This window comes from Numenius arquata, unplaced genomic scaffold (genome assembly GCF_964106895.1).
Source record: "Numenius arquata unplaced genomic scaffold, bNumArq3.hap1.1 HAP1_SCAFFOLD_978, whole genome shotgun sequence".
In the NCBI taxonomy this organism is placed as follows: Eukaryota; Metazoa; Chordata; class Aves; order Charadriiformes; family Scolopacidae; genus Numenius; species Numenius arquata.
Genome location: NW_027415031.1, coordinates 13,658 through 35,100, shown reverse-complemented (window position 1 = coordinate 35,100; position 21,443 = coordinate 13,658). Strand labels below are relative to the sequence as shown.

Genomic DNA, 21,443 nt, shown 5'->3' with positions numbered 1-21,443 from the left:
CACAGGGTGCCAGGGGTGCCTATAGGATCTGCAGGGTCGCAGGGGTGCCTATAGGATCCATAGGGTCCCATGGGGTCCCAGGAGTGGCTATAGGGCTCTACAGGATCCATAGGGTCCCACAGGTGTCTATAGGTTCCCACAGGCGCCTATGGGATCCACAGGGTCCCATGGGGTCCCAGGAGCACCTATAGAATCTATAGGGTGCTGTGGGGTCCCCAGGGGTTCCCACAGTATCTATAGGGTCTCAGGGGTGCCTATAGAATCTATAGGATGCCATGGGGTCCCAGGAGTTCCCATAGTATCTATAGGGTCCCAGGGGTGCCTATAGAATCTATAGCTTCCCATGGGGTCCTACAGGTGCCCATAGGATCCATAGGGTCCCACGGGGTCCTGGGGTGCCTATAGGATCTATAGGATCCCATGGGGTCCCACAGGTGTCTATAGGTTCCCACAGGCGCCTATGGGATCCACAGGGTCCCATGGGGTCCCAGGAGCACCTATAGAATCTATAGGGTGCTGTGGGGTCCCAGGGGTTCCCATAGTATCTATAGGGTCTCAGGGTGCCTATAGAATCTATAGGATCCCATGGGGTCCCAGGGGTTCCCATAGTATCTATAGGGTCCAGGGGTGCCTACAGAATCTATAGCTTCCCATGGGGTCCCACAGGTGCCCATAGGATCCATAGGGTCCCACGGGGTCCTGGGATGCCTATAGGATCTATAGGATCCCATGGGGTCCCACAGGTGTCTATAGGTTCCCACAGGCGCCTATGGGATCCACAGGGTCCCAGGGGGTCCCAGGAGCACCTATAGAATCTATAGGGTGCTGTGGGGTCCCAGGGGTTCCCACAGATCTATAGGGTTCTCAGGGGTGCCTATAGAATCTATAGGATGCCATGGGGTCCCAGGGGTTCCCATAGTATCTTTGGGTCTCAGGGGTGCCTATAGAATCTATAGGATGCCATGGGGTCCCAGGGGTTCCCATAGTATCTATAGGGTCCCAGGGGTGCCTATAGAATCTATAGCTTCCCATGGGGTCCCACAGGTGCCCATAGGATCCATAGGGTCCCACGGGGTCCTGGGGTGCCTATAGGATCTATAGGATGCCATGGGGTCCCACAGGTGCCCATAGGATCCATAGGGTCCCACGGGGGTCCTGGGTGCCTATAGGATCTATAGGATCCCATGGGGTCCACAGGTGTCTATAGGTTCCCATAGGCGCCTATAGGATCCCCAGGGTCCATGGGGTCCCAGGGGTGCCCACAGGATCTCCGGGGTGCCATAGGGTCCCAGGGGTGCCTATAGGGTGCGTGGGGCCCCGGGTGCCTACGGGATCCATAGGTACCTTGGCGTAGCAGCGCTCCATGTGCCTGAGGGCCACCTTGGGGTTGATGGGGTGGCCGCAGGAGACGCAGAAGATCTGCAGGTCCGTGTCCTCGCTGTCACCCTCCGTGCTCTGGGGGGGGGGGCAAAAAGGGGGGGCAGAGGGGGGGTTATGGGGGGCAGGGGGGACCCAGGAGTCTGGGGGGGGGGGTTAAGGGGTTTGGGGGGGGACACAGGAGTCTGGGGGGGGGGGGACGGGACGGACACCCAGGTATCCAGGAGGGGAGGGGGTTAAGGGTTTGGGGGGGACACAGGCGTCTGGGGGGGGGGGTTAAGCGGTTTGGGGGGGGACACAGGTGTCTGGGGGGGGATTAAGGGGTTTGGGGGGGACCCAGGAGTTTTGGGGGGGGGGGTTCAGGGGTTTGGGGGGGACACAGGTGTCTGGGGGGGGGGGTTCAGGGGTTTGGGGGGGACCCAGGAGTTTGGGGGGGGGGTTAAGGGGTTTGGGGGGACCCAGGAGTTTGGGGGGGGGGTTAAGGGTTTGGGGGGGGGACACAGGCGTCTGGGGGGGGGGGTTCAGGGGTTTGGGGGGGACCCAGGTGTCTGGGGGGGGGTTAAGGGTTTGGGGGGGACCCAGGAGTTTTGAGGGGGGGGGGGTTAAGGGTTTGGGGGGGACCCAGGAGTTTGGGGGGGGGGGTTAAGGGGTTTGGGGGGGGCACCCAGGCATCTGGGGGGGGGCTAAGGGTTTGGGGGGGGACCCAGGAGTTTTGAGGGGGGGGGGGGGGTTAAGGGGTTTGGGGGGCACCCAGGCATCTGGGGGGGGGGCTAAGAGTTTGGGGGGGACCCAGGAGCTTGGGGGAGAGGGTTAAGGGGTTTGGGGGGGGACACAGGTGTCTGGGAGGGGGGGTTAAGGGTTTGGGGGGCACCCAGGTGTCTGGGGGGGGGGGCACTAAGGGTTTGGGGGGGACCCAGGAGTTTTGGGGGGGGGGGCTAAGGGTTTGGGGGGACCCAGGAGTTTGGGGGGGGGGGTTAAGGGTTTGGGGGGGGGACACAGGCGTCTGGGGGGGGGGGGTTCAGGGGTTTGGGGGGGACCCAGGTGTCTGGGGGGGGGCTAAGGGTTTGGGGGGGACCCAGGAGTTTTGGGGGGGGGGTTAAGGGGTTTGGGGGGCACCCAGGAGTTTGGGGGGGGGGGTTAAGGGGTTTGGGGGGGGCACCCAGGCATCTGGGGGGGGGCTAAGGGTTTGGGGGGGACCCAGGTGTCGGGGGGGGGGGGCTAAGGGGTTTGGGTGGGACCCAGGAGTTTTGGGGGGGGGTTAAGGGTTTGGGGGGGACCCAGGCATCTGGGGGGGTGGGGTTCAGGAGTTTGGGGGGACACAGGTGTCTGGGAGGGGACAATTAAGGGGTTTGGGGGGGGACACAGGTGTCTGGGGGGGGGGGGGCTAAGGGTTTGGGGGGGACCCAGGAGTTTTGAGGGGGGGGTTAAGGGGTTTGGGGGGACCCAGGTGTCTGGGGGAGGGGGTTAAGCGGTTTGGGGGGGGGACACAGGTGTCTGGGGGGGGATTAAGGGGTTTGGGGTGACCCAGGAGTTTTGGGGGGGGGGTTAAGAGTTTGGGGGGCACCCAGGCATCTGGGGGGGGGCTAAGGGTTTGGGAGGGACCCAGGAGTTTGGGGGGGCGGGGTTAAGGAGTTTGGGGGGGGACACAGGTGTCTGGGGGGGGGTTAAGGGGGGCAAATTAAGGGGTTTGTGGGGGACCCAGGTTTCTGGGGGGGGGATTTAAGGGGTTTGGGGGGTTTGGGGGGGGATTTAAGGGGCTTGGGGGGGGACCCAGGAGTTTGGGGGGGGCACCCAGGCATCCAGGAGAGGGGGGGGGGGTTAAAGGATTTGGGGGGCACCCAGGCGTCTCGGGGGGGGGGGGACGTAAAGGATTTTGGGGGGGGTCCCCGGGGGATGGGGGGGGGGGGGGATTTGGGGGGTGGGGGGGGGAGGTGTCCCCACCTCTTCGTCCTCGCGGGGGGGGTGCCCCTTGGCGCGGGCGATGAGCCCCTCCAGCTCGTGGAAGCGGCGTTCCATCTCCTGCAGGCGCAGGCGGGCCTGGTGCTGCTCCCGCCGGATCCGCTCCAGCAGCCGCTTCCCGTGTTCCTCCGCCACGCACGGGCTCTGCTGCCACTGCTGGATCCGCTGCGGAAGGATCTCGTAGATCCGGCTGGGGGATGGGGGGGGGGGAGGGACGGGGGAAGGGACGGACATGGGGTTAATGGAGGCATCCCGGGGGGATCCCAATGCCCCAGGACCTCGGGATCTGGTCCAGGATCTGCAGGATCTGGTCCACGATCCCTGGGATCTGGTCCGGGATCCACTGTGGAGGGATATCATAGATCCGGCTGAGGGATGGGGGGGGACATGGGGTCAATGGGGGCATCCCTGGGGGACCCCAATGCCCCAGGACCTCAGGATCCCCAGGATCTGGTCCAGGATCCCTGGGATCTGGTCTGGGATCCACTGCGGAGGGATATCATAGATCCGGCTGAGGGATGGGGGGGGACATGGGGTCAATGGGGCTGTCCTGGGGAGTCTCCAATGCCCCAGGACCTCGGGATCCCCGGGATCTGGTCCAGGATCCGCAGGATCTGGTCCAGGATCCGCAGGATCTGGTCCGGGATCCCTGGGATCTGGTCTGGGATCCACTGTGGAGGGATATCATAGATCCAGCTGGGGGATGGGGGGGGACATGGGGTCAATGGGGGCATCCCGGGGGTTCCCAATGCCCCAGGACCTCAGGATCCCCGGGATCTGGTCTGGGATCCCCGGGATCTGGTCCAGGATCTCTGGGATCTGGTCCGGGATCCCCATGATCTGGTCCGGGATCCACTGCGGAGGGATATCATAGATCCGGTTGGGGTGGGAGGGACACGGGGGGGGTCAATGGGGCTGTCCTGGGGGGTCCCAAATGCCCCAGGACCTCGGGATCCCCAGGATCTGGTCTGGGATCTCTGGGATCTGGTCTGGGATCCCCGGGATCTGGTCTGGGATCCACTGCGGAGGGATATCATAGATCCGGCTGAGGGATGGGGGGGGACATGGGGTCAATGGGGGCATCCCTGGGGGACCCCAATGCCCCAGGACCTCGGGATCTGGTCCAGGATCTGCAGGATCTGGTCCGGGATCCCTGGGATCTGGTCCGGGATCCACTGCGGAGGGATATCATAGATCCGGCTGAGGGATGGGGGGGGACATGGGGTCAATGGGGGCATCCCTGGGGGATCCCAATGCCCCAGGACCTCGGGATCCCCGGGATCTGGTCCAGGATCCGCAGGATCTGGTCCGCGATCCCTGGGATCTGGTCCGGGATCCACTGCGGAGGGATATCATAGATCCGGCTGAGGGATGGGGGGGGACATGGGGTCAATGGGGGCATCCCTGGGGGACACCAATGCCCCAGGACCTCGGGATCCCCAGGATCTGGTCCAGGATCCGCAGGATCTGGTCCGGGATCCCTGGGATCTGGTCTGGGATCCACTGTGGAGGGATATCATAGATCCAGCTGGGGGATGGGGGGGGACATGGGGTCAATGGGGGCATCCCGGGGGTTCCCAATGCCCCAGGACCTCAGGATCCCCGGGATCTGGTCTGGGATCCCCGGGATCTGGTCCAGGATCTCTGGGATCTGGTCCGGGATCCCCATGATCTGGTCCGGGATCCACTGCGGAGGGATATCATAGATCCGGTTGGGGTGGGAGGGACACGGGGGGGGTCAATGGGGCTGTCCTGGGGGGTCCCAAATGCCCCAGGACCTCGGGATCCCCAGGATCTGGTCTGGGATCTCTGGGATCTGGTCTGGGATCCCCGGGATCTGGTCTGGGATCCACTGCGGAGGGATATCATAGATCCGGCTGAGGGATGGGGGGGGACATGGGGTCAATGGGGGCATCCCTGGGGGACCCCAATGCCCCAGGACCTCGGGATCTGGTCCAGGATCTGCAGGATCTGGTCCGGGATCCCTGGGATCTGGTCCGGGATCCACTGCGGAGGGATATCATAGATCCGGCTGAGGGATGGGGGGGGACATGGGGTCAATGGGGGCATCCCGGGGGGTTCCCAATGCCCCAGGACCTCGGGATCCCCGGGATCTGGTCCAGGATCCGCAGGATCTGGTCCGCGATCCCTGGGATCTGGTCCGGGATCCACTGCGGAGGGATATCATAGATCCGGCTGAGGGATGGGGGGGGACATGGGGTCAATGGGGCCGTCCAGGGGGACCCCAATGCCCCAGGACCTCGAGATTCCCGGGATCTGGTCCAGGATCCGCAGGATCTGGTCCGGGATCCCTGGGATCTAGTCTGGGATCCACTGTGGAGGGATATCATAGATCCGGCTGGGGGGGGGGAGGGACACGGGGGGGGGTCAATGGGGCTGTCCTGGGGGGTCCCAAATGCCCCAGGACCTCGGGATCCCCGGGATCTGGTCCAGGATCTCTGGGATCTGGTCCGGGATCCCCATGATCTGGTCTGGGATCCACTGCGGAGGGATATCATAGATCCGGCTGGGGGATGGGGGGGGGCCCTCCAGGGCAGGATACACTGGGATCCCTGGTGGGGCCTACTGGGATCCACTGGGATTCAGGGTTGGATCCACTGGGATCCAGGGCAGGGCCTACCGGCATCCATGCTGGGGATCTACTGGGATCCAGGGTGGGGCCTACTGGGACTCACAGTGGGGATCTACTGGGATCAACTGGTGTCCAGGGCGGGGCTTACTGGGATCCTGGACAGGGATATACTGGGATCCACTGGGATCCACAGTGGGGCCTACTGGGATCTGGGGCTGGATCCACTGGGATCCAGGGTGGGGCCTACTGGGATCCGGGGTTGGGATCCACTGGGATCAACTGGTGTCCAGGGCGGGGCTTACTGGGATCCAGGACAGGGATACACTAGGATCCACTGGGATCCACAGTGGGGCCTACTGGGATCTGGGGCTGGATCCACTGGGATCCAGGGTGGGGCCTACTGGGATCCGGGGTTGGGATCCACTGGGATAAAGGGTTGGATTCACCTGGAGCTGGGTGTGGGAATCCATTGGGATCCAGGACAGGGCCTACTGGGATCCAGGGCACAATCCACTGGGATCCAGGGCAGGACCTACTGGGATCCATGGTGGGGATCCACTAGGATCCAGCATGGGACTACTGGGATCCATGGTGGGGATCTACTGGGAACCACTGGGATACGCGGGGCGGGCAACACGCTACTGGGATCCAAGATGGGAATCCACCGGGATCCAGGGCGGGACCTACTGGGATCCAAGGCACGATCCACTGGGATCCACTGGGACCCAGGACAGGGATCTACTGGGATCCACTGGGATGCAGGGCGGGGCTTACTGGGATCCATGGTGGGGACCTACTGGGATCCACTGGGATCCAGGGCAGGGACCTACTGGGATCCATGGTGGGGACCTACTGGGATCCATGGTGGGGACCTACTGGGATCCAGGACAGGGACCTACTGGGATCTGGGGTTGGATCCACTGGGATCCAGGGCGGGGCCTACTGGGATCCAGTTTGGGATCCACTGGGGGGTGCCCCTCTCTCTGACCGGGACCCCGGGGAGGATCCCCGACACCCCGGGATCTGCGGGGGATCCACTGCAGCATCTGGCAGGGTTCTGGTGTGAACTGGTCTATACTGGTCTATACTGGTCCACACTGGTCTGTACTCTGTACCCCAGTAGCGAACTGGATACCACCACCCTCCCCCCAGCGCTTGGATGACGGGGGCACCACAGGGGTCTGTCGCACTCCCTACTGGTTTTTACTGGTCCGTACTGGTCTATAATGGTCTGTACTGGTTTATACCACTCTGTACTGGTTTATACTGGTCTGTACTCACCCGACATCCAGCTTGACACCACCACCCTCCCCCCAGCGCTTGGATGACGGAGGCACCACAGGGGTCTGTCATACTCCCTACTACTCCCTACTGGTTTCTACTGGTCTGTACTGGTTTATAATGGTCTGTACTGGTTTCTACTGGTCTATGCTGGTTTACACTGGTTTGTACTCACCCGACATCCAGCTCGACACCACCACCCTCCCCCCAGCGCTTGGATGACGGGGGCACCACAGGGGTCTGTCACACTCCCTACTACTCCCTACTGGTTTCTACTGGTCTGTACTGGTTCCTATTGGTCCGTACTGGTTTATACTGGTCTGTACTGGTTTCTACTGGTCTATACTCACCTGACATCCAGCTGGACACCACCACCCTCCCCCCAGCGCTTGGATGACGGGGGCACCACAGGGGTCTGTCACACTCCCTACTACTCCCTACTGCTTTCTACTGGCCCGTACTGGTTTATAATGGTCTGTACTGGTTTCTACTGGTCTATGCTGGTTTACACTGGTCTATATTCACCTGACATCCAGCTGGACATCACCACCCTCCCCCCAGCGCTTGGATGACTGGGGCACCACAAGGGTCTGTCGCACTCCATACTACTCCCTACTGGTTTCTACTGGCCCGTACTGGTTTATAATGGTCTGTACTGGTTTCTACTGGTCTATATTCACCTGACATCCAGCTGGACATTACCACCCTCCCCCCAGCGCTTGGATGACTGGGGCACCACAAGGGTCTGTCGCACTCCATACTACTCCCTACTGGTTTCTACTGGTCCGTACTGGTTTCTACTGGTCTGTACTGGTTTCTACTGGTCTATGCTGGTTTACACTGGTCTATATTCACCTGACATCCAGCTGGACATTACCACCCTCCCCCCAGCGCTTGGATGACGGGGGCACCACAGGGGTCTGTCACACTCCCTACTACTCCCTACTGCTTTCTACTGGTCCGTACTGGTTTCTACTGGTCCGTACTGGTTTATAATGGTCTGTACTGGTTTCTACTGGTCTATGCTGGTTTACACTGGTCTATATTCACCCGACATCCAGCTCGACACCACCACCCTCCCCCCAGCGCTTGGATGACTGGGGCACCACAGGGGTCTGTCGCACCCCCTACTACTCCCTACTGCTTTCTACTGGTCTGTACTGGTTTATAATGGTCTGTACTGGTTTATACCGGTCCATACTGGTTTATACTGGTCTGTACTCACCTGACATCCAGCTCGACACCACCACCCTCCCCCCAGCGCTTGGATGACTGGGGCACCACAGGGGTCTGTCGCACTCCCTACTACTCCCTACTGGTTTCTACTGGTCTGTACTGGTTTATAATGGTCTGTACTGGTTTCTACTGGTCTATGCTGGTTTACACTGGTCTATATTCACCTGACATCCAGCTCGACACCACCACCCTCCCCCCAGCGCTTGGATGACGGGGGCACCACGGGGGTCGACCGCCCTCCCCACTCCTCCCCGCTCCTCCCTACTGGTTTCTACTGGTCTGTACTGGTTTGTACTGGTTTCTAACTCACTTGGCGGCCAGCTTGACGCCGCAGGCCTCGCTGCAGTACTTGGAGGGGGGCCGCGCGGGGCGGGTGCAGCCGGGGCCCAGGCACTGGCCCAGCCCGGCGGGGTCGCGGGCGTCGGGACGCTCCGGGTGCCGGCTCCGCTCCCGGTGCCGCGGCCGCTGCCGGTGCCGCTTGTACCGTTCCTCCTTCTGCACCAGTAACCACCAGTCAGCACCAGTAAGGAGCCCCAGCAACACCCCGGGGTGGAGGGGGGACACCTGGAGCCCACCCGGTGGTTACCGGGAGCTCTCAGTAGCCCTTCCAGTAACCCCCAGTGACTCCCAGTAACACCCAGGGCATCCCAGTAACCCCCAATACCCCACCAGTACCTCCCAGTAGCCTTCCCAGTGACTCCCAGTAGCCCCCAGTGACTCCCAGTAGCCACCATCATCCCACCAGTACCTCTCAGTAGCCCCCAGCGACTCCCAGTAGCCCCCAGTGACTCCCAGTAGCCACCAGCATCCCACCAGTACCTCTCAGTAGCCCCCAGTAACCACCAACACCCCACCAGTACCTACCAGTAGCCCTCCCAGTGTGACTCCCAGTAGCCCCCAGTGACTCCCAGTAGCCACCAGAAGCTCCCAGCAGCGCTTCCAGTGACTCCCAGTACCCCCCGGGGCATCCCAGTAACCACCAATACCCCACCAGTACCTCCCAGTAGCCTTCCCAGTGACTCCCAGTAGCCCCCAGTGACTCCCAGTAGCCACCAGCATCCCACCAGTACCTCTCAGTAGCCCCCAGCGACTCCCAGTAGTCCTCCCAGGGCCTCCCAGTAACCCCCAATACCCCACCAGTACCTCCCAGTAGCCTTCCCAGTGACTCCCAGTAGCCCCCAGTGACTCCCAGTAGCCACCAGCATCCCACCAGTACCTCTCAGTAGCCCCCAGTAACCACCAACACCCCACCAGTACCTACCAGTAGCCCTCCCAGTGTGACTCCCAGTAGCCCCCAGTGACTCCCAGTGCCCACCAGAAGCTCCCAGCAGCGCTTCCAGTGACTCCCAGTACCCCCCGGGGCATCCCAGTATCCCAGTAACCACCAACACCCCACCAGTACCTACCAGTAGCCCTCCCAGTGACTCCCAGTAGCCCTCCCAGGGCCTCCCAGTAGCCACCAGCATCCCACCAGTACCTCTCAGTAGCCCCCAGTGACTCCCAGTAACCACCAACACCCCACCAGTACCTACCAGTAGCCCTCCCAGTGTGACTCCCAGTAGCCCCCAGTGACTCCCAGTGCCCACCAGAAGCTCCCAGCAGCGCTTCCAGTGACTCCCAGTACCCCCCGGAGCATCCCAGTATCCCAGTAACCACCAGCACCCCACCAGTACCTCCCAGTGACTCCCAGTAGCCCCCAGCATCCCACCAGTACCTCTCAGTAGCCCCCAGTGACTCCCAGTAACCACCAACACCCCACCAATACCTACCAGTAGCCCTCCCAGTGTGACTCCCAGTAGCCCCCAGTGACTCCCAGTGCCCACCAGAAGCTCCCAGCAGCGCTTCCAGTGACTCCCAGTACCCCCCCGGGGCATCCCAGTATCCCAGTAACCACCAGCACCCCACCAGTATCTCCCAGTAGCCCCAAGTGTGACTCCCAGTAGCCCCCAGTGACTCCCAGTAGCCACCAGCATCCCACCAGTACCTCTCAGTAGCCCCCAGTAACCACCAACACCCCACCAGTCCCTACCAGTAGCCCTCCCAGTGTGACTCCCAGTAGCCCCCAGTGACTCCCAGTGCCCACCAGAAGCTCCCAGCAGCGCTTCCAGTGACTCCCAGTACCCCCCGGGGCATCCCAGTAACCACCAACACCCCACCAGTACCTCCCAGTAGCCTTCCCAGTGACTCCCAGTAGCCCCCAGGGCCTCCCAGTGCCCACCAGAAGCTCCTAAAAGCCTTCCCAGTAGTCCCCAGTGACTCCCAGTAGCTCCCAGGGCCTCCCAGTGCCAACCAGAAGCTCCTTAATGTCCTCCCAGTATCTCCCAGTGACTCCCAGTAACCACCAACACCCCACCAGTACCTCCCAGTGCCCACCAGAAGCTCCTAAAAGCCTTCCCAGTAGTCCCCAGTGACTCCCAGTAGCTCCCAGGGCCTCCCAGTGCCAACCAGAAGCTCCTTAATGTCCTCCCAGTATCTCCCAGTGACTCCCAGTAACCACCAACACCCCACCAGTACCTCCCAGTGCCCACCAGAAGCTCCTAAAAGCCTTCCCAGTAGTCCCCAGTGACTCCCAGTAGCCCCCAGGGCCTCCCAGTGCCAACCAGAAGCTCCTTAATGTCCTCCCAGTATCTCCCAGTGACTCCCAGTAACCCCTGTGGGGGGGGGGGCGGTACCTTTTTGTCCGATTTCTTCTCCCGACGCTTGACGTGTTTGACTTTGACGGCGCGTTTGCGCAGGACGGGGTCCAGGAACGGGGCGTCCTCGGGGTCGCTGAGCCACGGCTGCGGCGGGGACACGCCAAGAACACGCCTCAGCACCCTCCCAACACGCCCCGACACGGGAAAACATGCCCCGACGTGGCAAAACACGCTTAAAAACACGCCTTTGGGTGCCCAAACATGTTTAAAATACACCTTGGTGGGACTCAACACGCTGAAAACATGCCTCTACATGCTTAGACATGCTTAAAACGTGCCTCGGGGTCCTCAAACATGCTTAAAACACACATCGACATGTGTGAACATAGCTAAAACACGCCTGAGCACCCCAATAACATGCCCCGACATCGGAAAACACGTTTGAAAACACGCCTTGGGGTGCCAAAACGTATTTAAAATACGCCTTGGTGTGACTCAACACGCTTAAAACATGCCTCTACATGCTTAGACATGCTTAAAACACACCTCAGGGCGCCCAAACACGCTTAAAACACACATCGACATGTGTGAACATAGCTAAAACACGCCTGAGCACCTCAAAAACATGCCCCGACACAGGAAGACACCCCGACACAGGAAAACACACTTAAAAACACGCCTTTGGGTGCCCAAACATGTTTAAAATACACCTTGGTGGGACTCAACACGCTTAAAACACGCCTTGGGGTGCCCAAACATGCTTAAAACATACATCAACATGCGTGAACGTAGCTAAAACACGTCTGAACACCCCAAAACCACGCCCCAACACGGAGCAAAAATAAATCCCGTGTTCTAAAAACACGCCCCGACGTACTTAAAGCATGCCTCGACATGTAAAAACACATCTTGACACGCAAAAACATGCTGAAAGCATGTCTCGGTGTCCTTAAACACACTTAGAACACATCTTAGTATGCCAAAAGACACCTCAACATGCTTAGAACATGCTTAAAACATGTTTAGACCCACCCAAATATGCTTTAAACACGCATTGGTGTGACTAAACACGCTTAAAACATATCTACGTACGCAAACATGCTTAAAACATGCTTGGGCCCACCCAAACACGTTTAAAACACGCCTTTAGCTTAAACCACCTCTACCCGCCTAAACATAATTAAAACACGCCTTGACATACTTCAACACGTTTAAAACACGCCCGTGCACCGAAACATGCTTAAAAGCCCTCTCTACATGCCTGAACACGCTTAAAACACGTCTGGGTGGGTCCGTGAGCCCCCGGGGGGGGGGATTTGGGGTTCCCTGGGGCAAATTCTGGGCATTTTGGGGCAATTTTGGAGGAATTTGGGGTCCCCGGGGCAGAATTTGGGGCATTTAAGTCTGATTTTGGAGCAATTTAGAGCCTCTGGGGCACATTTTGGGGCAAAACCGGGTGAAATTGGGGTCCTTGGGGCAAATTCTGGACATTTTTGGGGCAAATTCTGGGCATTTTGGGTCCCTGGGGCAGAATTTGGGGCATTTAAGTCCAATTTTGGAGCAATTTAGAGCCTTTGGGGCGCATTTTGGGGCATTTTAGGGCAAATCCAGGGGGATTTGGGGTCCCCGGGGTGCATTTTGGGGCAATTCTGGGGGGATTTGGGGTCCCCGGGATTCATTTTGGGGCAATTCTGGGGGGATTTGGGGTCCCTGGGGCAGAATTTGGGGCATTTAAGTCCGATTTTGGAGGAATTTAGAGCCTTTGGGGCGCATTTTGGGGCATTTTGGGGCAAATCCAGGGGGATTTGGGGTCCCCGGGGTGCATTTTGGGGCAACTTTGGAAGAATTTGGGGTCCCCGGGGTTCATTTTGGGGCAATTCTGGGGGAATTTGGGGTCCCCAGGGTTCATTTTGGGGCAATTTTGGAGGAATTTGGGGTCCCTGGGGCAGAATTTGGGGCATTTAAATCCGATTTAAGAGGAATTTAGAGCCTTTGGGGCACATTTTGGGGCATTTTAGGGCAAATCCAGGGGGATTTGGGGTCCCCGGGGTGCATTTTGGGGCAATTTTGGGGGAATTTGGGGTCCCCAGGGTTCATTTTGGGGCAATTCTGGGGGAATTTAGGGTCCCTGGGGCAGAATTTGAGGCATTTAAATCCGATTTAAGAGGAATTTAGAGCCTCTGGGGCACATTTTGGGGCATTTTGGGGCAAATCCAGGGGGATTTGGGGTCCCCGGGGTGCATTTTGGGGCAATTCTGGGGGGATTTGGGGTCCCCAGGGCCGAATTTGGGGCAATTCTGGGGGGATTTGGGGTCCCTGGGGCAGAATTTCGGGCATTTAAATCCGATTTAAGAGGAATTTAGAGCCTTTGGGGCACATTTTGGGGCATTTTAGGGCAAATCCAGGGGGATTTGGGGTCCCCGGGGTGCATTTTGGGGCAATTTTGGGGGGATTTGGGGTCCCCAGGGTTCATTTTGGGGCAATTCTGGGGGGATTTGGGGTCCCTAGGGCAGAATTTGGGGCATTTAAGTCTGATTTTGGAGGAATTTAGAGCCTCTGGGGCGCATTTTGGGGCAAATCCAGGGGGATTTGGGGTCCCCAGGGTTCATTTGGGGCAACTTTGGAACAATTTGGGGTCCCCGGGGTTCATTTTGGGGCAATTCTGGGGGGATTTGGGGTCCCCGGGATTCATTTTGGGGCAATTCTGGGGGAATTTGGGGTCCCTGGGGCAGAATTTGGGGCATTTAAGTCTGATTTTGGAGGAATTTAGAGCCTTTGGGGCGCATTTTGGGGCATTTTGGGGCAAATCCAGAGGGATTTGGGGTCCCCGGGATTCATTTTGGGGCAATTCTGGGGGGATTTGGGGTCCCTGGGGCAGAATTTGGGGCATTTAAATCCGATTTAAGAGAAATTTAGAGCTTTTGGGGCGCATTTTGGGGCATTTTGGGGCCGATTTGGGGGGATTTGGGGTCCCCGGGGTGCATTTTGGGGCAATTCTGGGGGGATTTGGGGTCCCCGGGATTCATTTTGGGGCAATTCTGGGGGAATTTGGGGTCCCTGGGGCAGAATTTGGGGCATTTAAATCCGATTTAAGAGGAATTTAGAGCCTCTGGGGTGCATTTTGGGGCCGATCCAGAGGGATTTGGGGTCCCCGGGGTGCATTTTGGGGCAATTCTGGGGGAATTTGGGGTCCCCGGGATTCATTTTGGGGCAATTCTGGGGGGATTTGGGGTCCCCGGGATTCATTTTGGGGCAATTCTGGGGGGATTTGGGGTCCCCGGGATTCATTTTGGGGCAATTCTGGGGGGATTTGGGGTCCCTGGGGCAGAATTTGGGGCAATTAAATCCTATTTAAGAGGAATTTAGAGCCTCTGGGGCGCATTTTGGGGCATTTGGGGGCAAATCCAGGGGGATTTGGGGTCCCCAGGGTTCATTTGGGGAAACTTCGGAAGAATTTGGGGTCCCCGGGGTTCATTTTGGGGCAATTCTGGGGGGATTTGGGGTCCCTGGGGCAGAATTTGGGGCATTTAAATCCGATTTAAGAGGAATTTAGAGCCTTTGGGGCACATTTTGGGGCATTTTAGGGCAAATCCAGGGGGATTTGGGGTCCCCAGGGTTCATTTGGGGCAACTTTGGAAGAATTTGGGGTCCCCGGGGTTCATTTTGGGGCAATTCTGGGGGGATTTGGGGTCCCCAGGGTTCATTTTGGGGCAATTCTGGGGGGATTTGGGGTCCCTGGGGCAGAATTTGGGGCATTTAAGTCCGATTTTGGAGGAATTTAGAGCCTCTGGGGCGCATTTTGGGGCATTTTGGGGCAAATCCAGGGGGATTTGGGGTCCCCAGGATTCATTTGGGGCAACTTTGGAAGAATTTGGGGTCCCCAGGGTTCATTTTGGGGCAATTCTGGGGGAATTTGGGGTCCCCAGGGTTCATTTTGGGGCAATTCTGGGGGAATTTGGGGTCCCCAGGGTTCATTTTGGGGCAATTTTGGAGGAATTTGGGGTCCCTGGGGCAGAATTTGAGGCATTTAAATCCGATTTAAGAGGAATTTAGAGCCTCTGGGTCACGTTTTGGGGCATTTTGGGGCAAATCCAGGGGGATTTGGGGTCCCCGGGGTTCATTTTGGGGCAATTCTGGGGGGATTTGGGGTCCCCAGGAATCATTTTGGGGCAATTCTGGGGGGATTTGGGGTCCCCGGGATTCATTTTGGGGCAATTCTGGGGGGATTTGGGGTCCCTGGGGCAGAATTTGGGGCATTTAAGTCCGATTTTGGAGGAATTTAGAGCCTCTGGGGCGCATTTTGGGGCATTTTGGGGCAAATCCAGGGAGATTTGGGGTCCCCAGGATTCATTTGGGGCAACTTTGGAAGAATTTGGGGTCCCCAGGGTTCATTTTGGGGCAATTCTGGGGGGATTTGGGGTCCCTGGGGCAGAATTTGGGGCATTTAAATCCGATTTAAGAGGAATTTAGAGCCTCTGGGGCACATTTTGGGGCATTTTGGGGCAAATCCAGGGGGATTTGGGGTCCCCGCGGTGCATTTTGGGGCAATTCTGGGGGGATTTGGGGTCCCCGGCATTCATTTTGGGGCAATTCTGGGGGGATTTGGGGTCCCTGGGGCAGAATTTGGGGTATTTAAATCCGATTTAAGAGGAATTTAGAGCCTCTGGGGCGCATTTTGGGGCATTTTGGGGCCGATTTGGGGGGATTTGGGGTCCCCGGGGTGCATTTTGGGGCAATTCTGGGGGGATTTGGGGTCCCCGGGATTCATTTTGGGGCAATTCTGGGGGGATTTGGGGTCCCTGGGGCAGAATTTGGGGCATTTAAATCCGATTTAAGAGGAATTTAGAGCCTCTGGGGCGCATTTTGGGGCATTTTGGGGCAAATCCAGGGGGATTTGGGGTCCCCGGGGTGCATTTTGGGGCAATTCTGGGGGGATTTGGGGTCCCCGGGATTCATTTTCGGGCAATTCTGGGGGGATTTGGGGTCCCTGGGGCAGAATTTGGGGCATTTAAATCCGATTATGAGGAATTTAGAGCCTCTGGGGCGCATTTTGGGGCATTTTGGGGCAAATCCAGGGGGATTTGGGGTCCCCAGGGTTCATTTGGGGCAACTTTGGAAGAATTTGGGGTCCCCGGGGTTCATTTTGGGGCAATTCTGGGGGGATTTGGGGTCCCCAGGGTTCATTTTGGGGCAATTCTGGGGGGATTTGGGGTTCCCGGGGCAGAATTTGGGGCAATTTTGGAGGAATTTGGAGTCCCCGGGGCAGAATTTGGGGCATTTAAGTCTGATTTAAGAGGAATTTAGAGCCTCTGGGGCACATTTTGGGGCATTTTGGGGCAAATCCAGGGGGATTTGGCGTCCCCGGGGTGCATTTTGGGGCAATTCTGGGGGAATTTGGGGTCCCCGGGGTTCATTTTGGGGCAATTCTGGGGGGATTTGGGGTCCCCGGGATTCATTTTGGGGCAATTCTGGGGGGATTTGGGGTCCCTGGGGCAGAATTTGGGGCATTTAAATCCGATTTAAGAGAAATTTAGAGCTTTTGGGGCACACTTTGAGGCATTTTAGGGCCGATTTGGAGGGATTTGGGGTTCCCGGAGCAGAATTTGGGGGGCTGGGGGGGCTGGGGGGGGGGGAGGGTGGTTTTGCGGGGGGGGGGGCACTCACCAGGCCGTGCTCGTCGAAGGCGCCGGCGCAGAGCTCCTGGTAGAGCCGGGGGTCGAGCGGCAGCTCCTCGTCCGAGAGGGGCTCGGGGGGCCCCCCCGCCCCCAGCTGCTCCTTCAGCAGCTCCAGCTCCCCCTCGCGCCCCCGCGCCAGCTGGGGGGGGGTCAGCACCCACCCAGGCGCCGGCACCCCCACCCCCAATCCCCAAGGACCACACCCCCCCCCCCATTTCACCCCCAGGGGATCCAGGAGTCTGGGGACCCCCCCCCCCCATTGACACCCAGGGGACCCAGGAGTTTGGGGACCCCCCCCCCCACTGCACCCTCAAGGGACCCAAGAGTCTGGGGACCCCCCACATTGACACCCAGGAGTCTGGGGACCCCCCCCCCCACTGCACCCTCAAGGGACCCAAGAGTCTGGGGACCCCCCCACATTGACACCCAGGAGTCTGGGGACCCCCCCCCCACTGCACCCTCAAGGGACCCAAGAGTCTGGGGACCCCCCCCCATTGACACCCAGGAGTCTGGGGACCCCCCCTTTGCACCCTACAGGGGACCCAGGAGTTTGGGGACCCCCCCACCACCACCATTGACAACCAGGGGACCCAGGAGTTTGGGGACACCCCCCCCCCCCCATTGACACCCAGGGGACCCAGAAGTCTGGGGACCCCCCCCCCCATTGACACCCAGGAGTCTGGGGACCCCCCCCTTTGCACCCCCCAGGGGACCCAGGAGTTTGGGGGGACCCCCCCCCCATTGACAATGAGGGGACCCAAAGGGACCCCCCCCTTTGCACCCCCAGGGGACGCAAAGGGACCCCCCCCATTGACACCTGGGGGGGAACCCAGACCCCCCCCCGCCATGTCACCCCCTAAGGGACCCAGGAGAGTCTGAGCCCCCCCCTCACCCCCCCAGAGGGGACTCCCCCCCCCCCGTGTCCTGTCCCCCCCAAAAGGGCCCCAGACGTCGGGGTGACTCACCGAGGTGGGGAAGTACTTGTAGGACTCCTGGGGGGAGGAGAGGGACACGTCAGGGACACGGGGGGGACACGGGGACACGAGAGGGACACGTCAGGGACACGTGGAGGACGTGGGGGAGAGGGACACGTCAGGGACACGGGGACACGTCAGGGACACGTGGCGGGGGGAGAGGGACGTGTTGGGGACACGGGGGGGGACACGTCAGGGACACATGGGGGACACGGACACGTCAGGGACATGTGGGGGACACGGGGACACGAGAGGGACACGTCAGGGACACATGGTGGGGGGAGAGGGACCCGTGGGAGACACGAGAGGGACACGTGGGGGACACATGGGGGAGAGGGACACGTCAGGGACACGGGGACACGAGAGGGACACGAGAGGGACACGTGGGGGAGAGGGACACGTCAGGGACACGTGGGGGACACGGGGACACGAGAGGGACACGTCAGGGACACGTGGAGGACGTGGGGGAGAGGGACCCGTGGGGGACACGAGAGGGACACGTGGGGGACACATGGGGGAGAGGGACACGTCAGGGACACGTGGGGGACATGAGAGGGACACGAGAGGGACACATGGAGGACGCGGGGGAGAGGGACACGTCAGGGACACGGGGACACGAGAGGGACACGTCAGGGACACGTGGCGGGGGGAGAGGGACGTGTTGGGGACACGAGAGGGACACGACAGGGACACATGGGGGACACGGACACGTCAGGGACACGTGGGGGACATGGGGACACGAGAGGGACACGTCAGGGACACATGGTGGGGGGAGAGGGACCCGTGGGAGACACGAGAGGGACACGAGAGGGACACGTGGGGGAGAGGGACACGTCAGGGACACGTGGGGGACACGAGAGGGACACGTCGGGGACACGTGGCAGGGGGAGAGGGACGTGTTGGGGACAAGAGAGGGACACGTGGGGGAGAGGGACACGTCAGGGACACATGGGGGACATGGACACGTCAGGGACACGTGGGGGACACGGGGACACGTCAGGGACACGTGGCAGGGGGAGAGGGACCCGTGGGGGACACGAGAGGGACACGTGGGGGACACATGGGGGAGAGGGACACGTCAGGGACACATGGGGGACATGAGAGGGACACGAGAGGGACACATGGGGGACGCGGGGGAGAGGGACACGTCAGGGACACGGGGACACGAGAGGGACACGTCGGGGACACGTGGCGGGGGGAGAGGGACGTGTTGGGGACACGAGAGGGACACGTGGGGGAGAGGGACACGTCGGGGACACGAGAGGGACACGTGGGGGAGAGGGACACGTCAGGGACACATGGGGGACACGAGAGGGACACGAGAGGGACACGTCAGGGACACGGGGACACGAGAGGGACACATCGGGGACACGTGGTGGGGGGAGAGGGACGTGTTGGGGACACGAGAGGGACACGTGGGGGACACGGACACGTCAGGGACACGTGGGGGACACGGAGACACGAGAGGGACACGTCAGGGACACGTGGCGGGGGGAGAGGGACCCGTGGGGGACACGAGAGGGACACGTGGGGGACACGTGGGGGAGAGGGACACGTCAGGGACACGTTGGGGACACGAGAGGGACACGTCAGGGACACGTGGCGGGGGGAGAGGGACCCGTGGGGGACACGAGAGGGACACGTGGGGGACACGAGAGGGACACGAGAGGGACACGTCAGGGACACGTGGCGGGGGGAGAGGGACCCGTGGGGGACACGACAGGGACACGGGGGGGGGGGACACGTGGGGGAGAGGGACATGTCAGGGACACATGGGGGACACGGGGACACGTCAGGGACACGTCGGGGACATGTTGGGGGACACGACAGGGACATGGGGGGGACACGACAGGGACATGGGGGGGACACGTGGGGGAGAGGGACACGTCAGGGACACGTTGGGGACACGAGAGGGACACGTCAGGGACACATTGAGAACATGTTGGGGGGAGAAGAACATGTCAGAAACACGTGGGGGACACGTCAGGGCCATGCCAAGCCCCCACCGAGCACACGCTAAGGCCATGCCAAGCGCATACTAAGGACATACTAAAGCCATGCCAAGCACATGCTAAGGCCGCGCCAAGCACACGCTAAGGCCACACTGAGACCACACCAAACAGACCCTGACACCACACAAAGCCCTCACTGTCCCCACGCTAAGGCCACGCCAAGCCCCCACCAAGCACACGGTAAGGCCATGCCAAGCGCATACTAAGGACATACTAACGCCATGCCAAGCACATGCTAAGGCCATGCCAAGCACACGCTAAGGCCACACCAAACAGACCCTGACACCACACAAAGCCCTCACTGTCCCCACGCTAAGGCCACGCCAAGCCCCCACCGAGCACACGCTAAGGCCATGCCAAGTGCATACTAAGGACATACTAACGCCATGCCAAGCACATGCTAAGGCCATGCCAAGCACACGCTAAGACCACACCAAACAGACCCTGACACCACACAAAGCCCTCACTGTCCCCACGCTAAGGCCACGCCAAGCCCCCACCGAGCACACGCTAAGGCCATGCCAAGCGCATACTAAGGACATACTAACGCCATGCCAAGCACATGCTAAGGCCATGCCAAGCACACGCTAAGGCCACACCAAACAGACCCTGACACCACACAAAGCCCTCACTGTCCCCACACTAAGATCCTGCCAAGCCCTCCCTGAGCACACGCTAAGGCCATGCCAAGCCCTCCCTGAGCACACGCTAAGGCCACGCCAAGCACATGCTAAAGCCATACAAAGCACACGCTAAGGCCACACGAAAGAGACCCTGACACCACACAAAGCCCTCACTGTCCCCACGCTAAGGCCACGCCAAGCCCCCACCGAGCACACACTAAGGCCATGCCAAGCGCATACTAAGGACATACCAAAGCCATGCCAAGCACATGCTAAGGCCATGCCAAGCACACGCTAAGGCCACACGAAAGAGACCCTGACACCACACAAAGCCCTCACTGTCCCCACGCTAAGGCCACGCCAAGCCCCCACCGAGCACACACTAAGGCCATGCCAAGCGCATACTAAGGACATACCAAAGCCATGCCAAGCACATGCTAAGGCCATGCCAAGCACATGCTAAGACCACACTGAGACCACACGAAACAGACCCTGACACCACACAAAGCCCTCACTGTCCCCACGCTAAGGCCACGCCAAGCCCCCACCGAGCACACGCTAAGGCCACGCCAGGGCCCCGCACTCACGCGTGCGCGCAGCTGGCACTGCCGCAGCCGGCACTTCTGGCGGATCTTGTTGGGGCCCCCGAACTTCTTCATGTCGCGGCAGAAGTCGCACTGGCCGCAGTCCTCGGGGCGCCGACACGCCTCGCACTCCCCACACATGCGGGCAGAGCGCTTGATCTGGGGAAGGCGGGGGGGGGGGGAAACACGGCAGTTTTTTGGGGGGGGGGGGGGCGGGGGGGCGCCAGGCATCTGGGGGGGGGGGGGGTCCAGGCACCCGGGGGGAGGACTCGTACCCCCACCCAGAGGGACCCAGGTGTCCGGGGAGGGGGGGGGGGGACACAGGCATCTGGGGGGGATCCAGGTATCGGGGGGGGGACACGGGCATCTGGGGGGGACCCAGGTATCGGGGGGGACACAGGAGTTCGGGGGGGGACGACTCGTACCCCCACCCAGAGGGACCCAGGTGTCCGGGGAGGGGGGGGGGACACAGGCATCTGGGGGGGACCCAGGT

General features: G+C 60.5%; 1 protein-coding gene across 1 annotated transcript in view; it reads right to left on the bottom strand.

Annotated features, from left to right (window-relative positions):
* LOC141478348 (CXXC-type zinc finger protein 1-like) overlaps positions 1-21,443 on the bottom strand; it is a gene marked incomplete at its 5' end in the record, with an annotated part of 41,130 nt that overhangs the window by 6,594 nt on the left and 13,093 nt on the right. Inside the window, 7 exons of the mRNA XM_074167434.1 lie at positions 1,345-1,455; positions 3,319-3,526; positions 8,757-8,941; positions 11,119-11,226; positions 16,747-16,896; positions 17,723-17,749; positions 20,954-21,109. Of these exons, the coding sequence (XP_074023535.1) occupies positions 1,345-1,455; positions 3,319-3,526; positions 8,757-8,941; positions 11,119-11,226; positions 16,747-16,896; positions 17,723-17,749; positions 20,954-21,109 (945 nt within the window). The remainder of the gene's footprint in view (positions 1-1,344; positions 1,456-3,318; positions 3,527-8,756; positions 8,942-11,118; positions 11,227-16,746; positions 16,897-17,722; positions 17,750-20,953; positions 21,110-21,443) is intronic.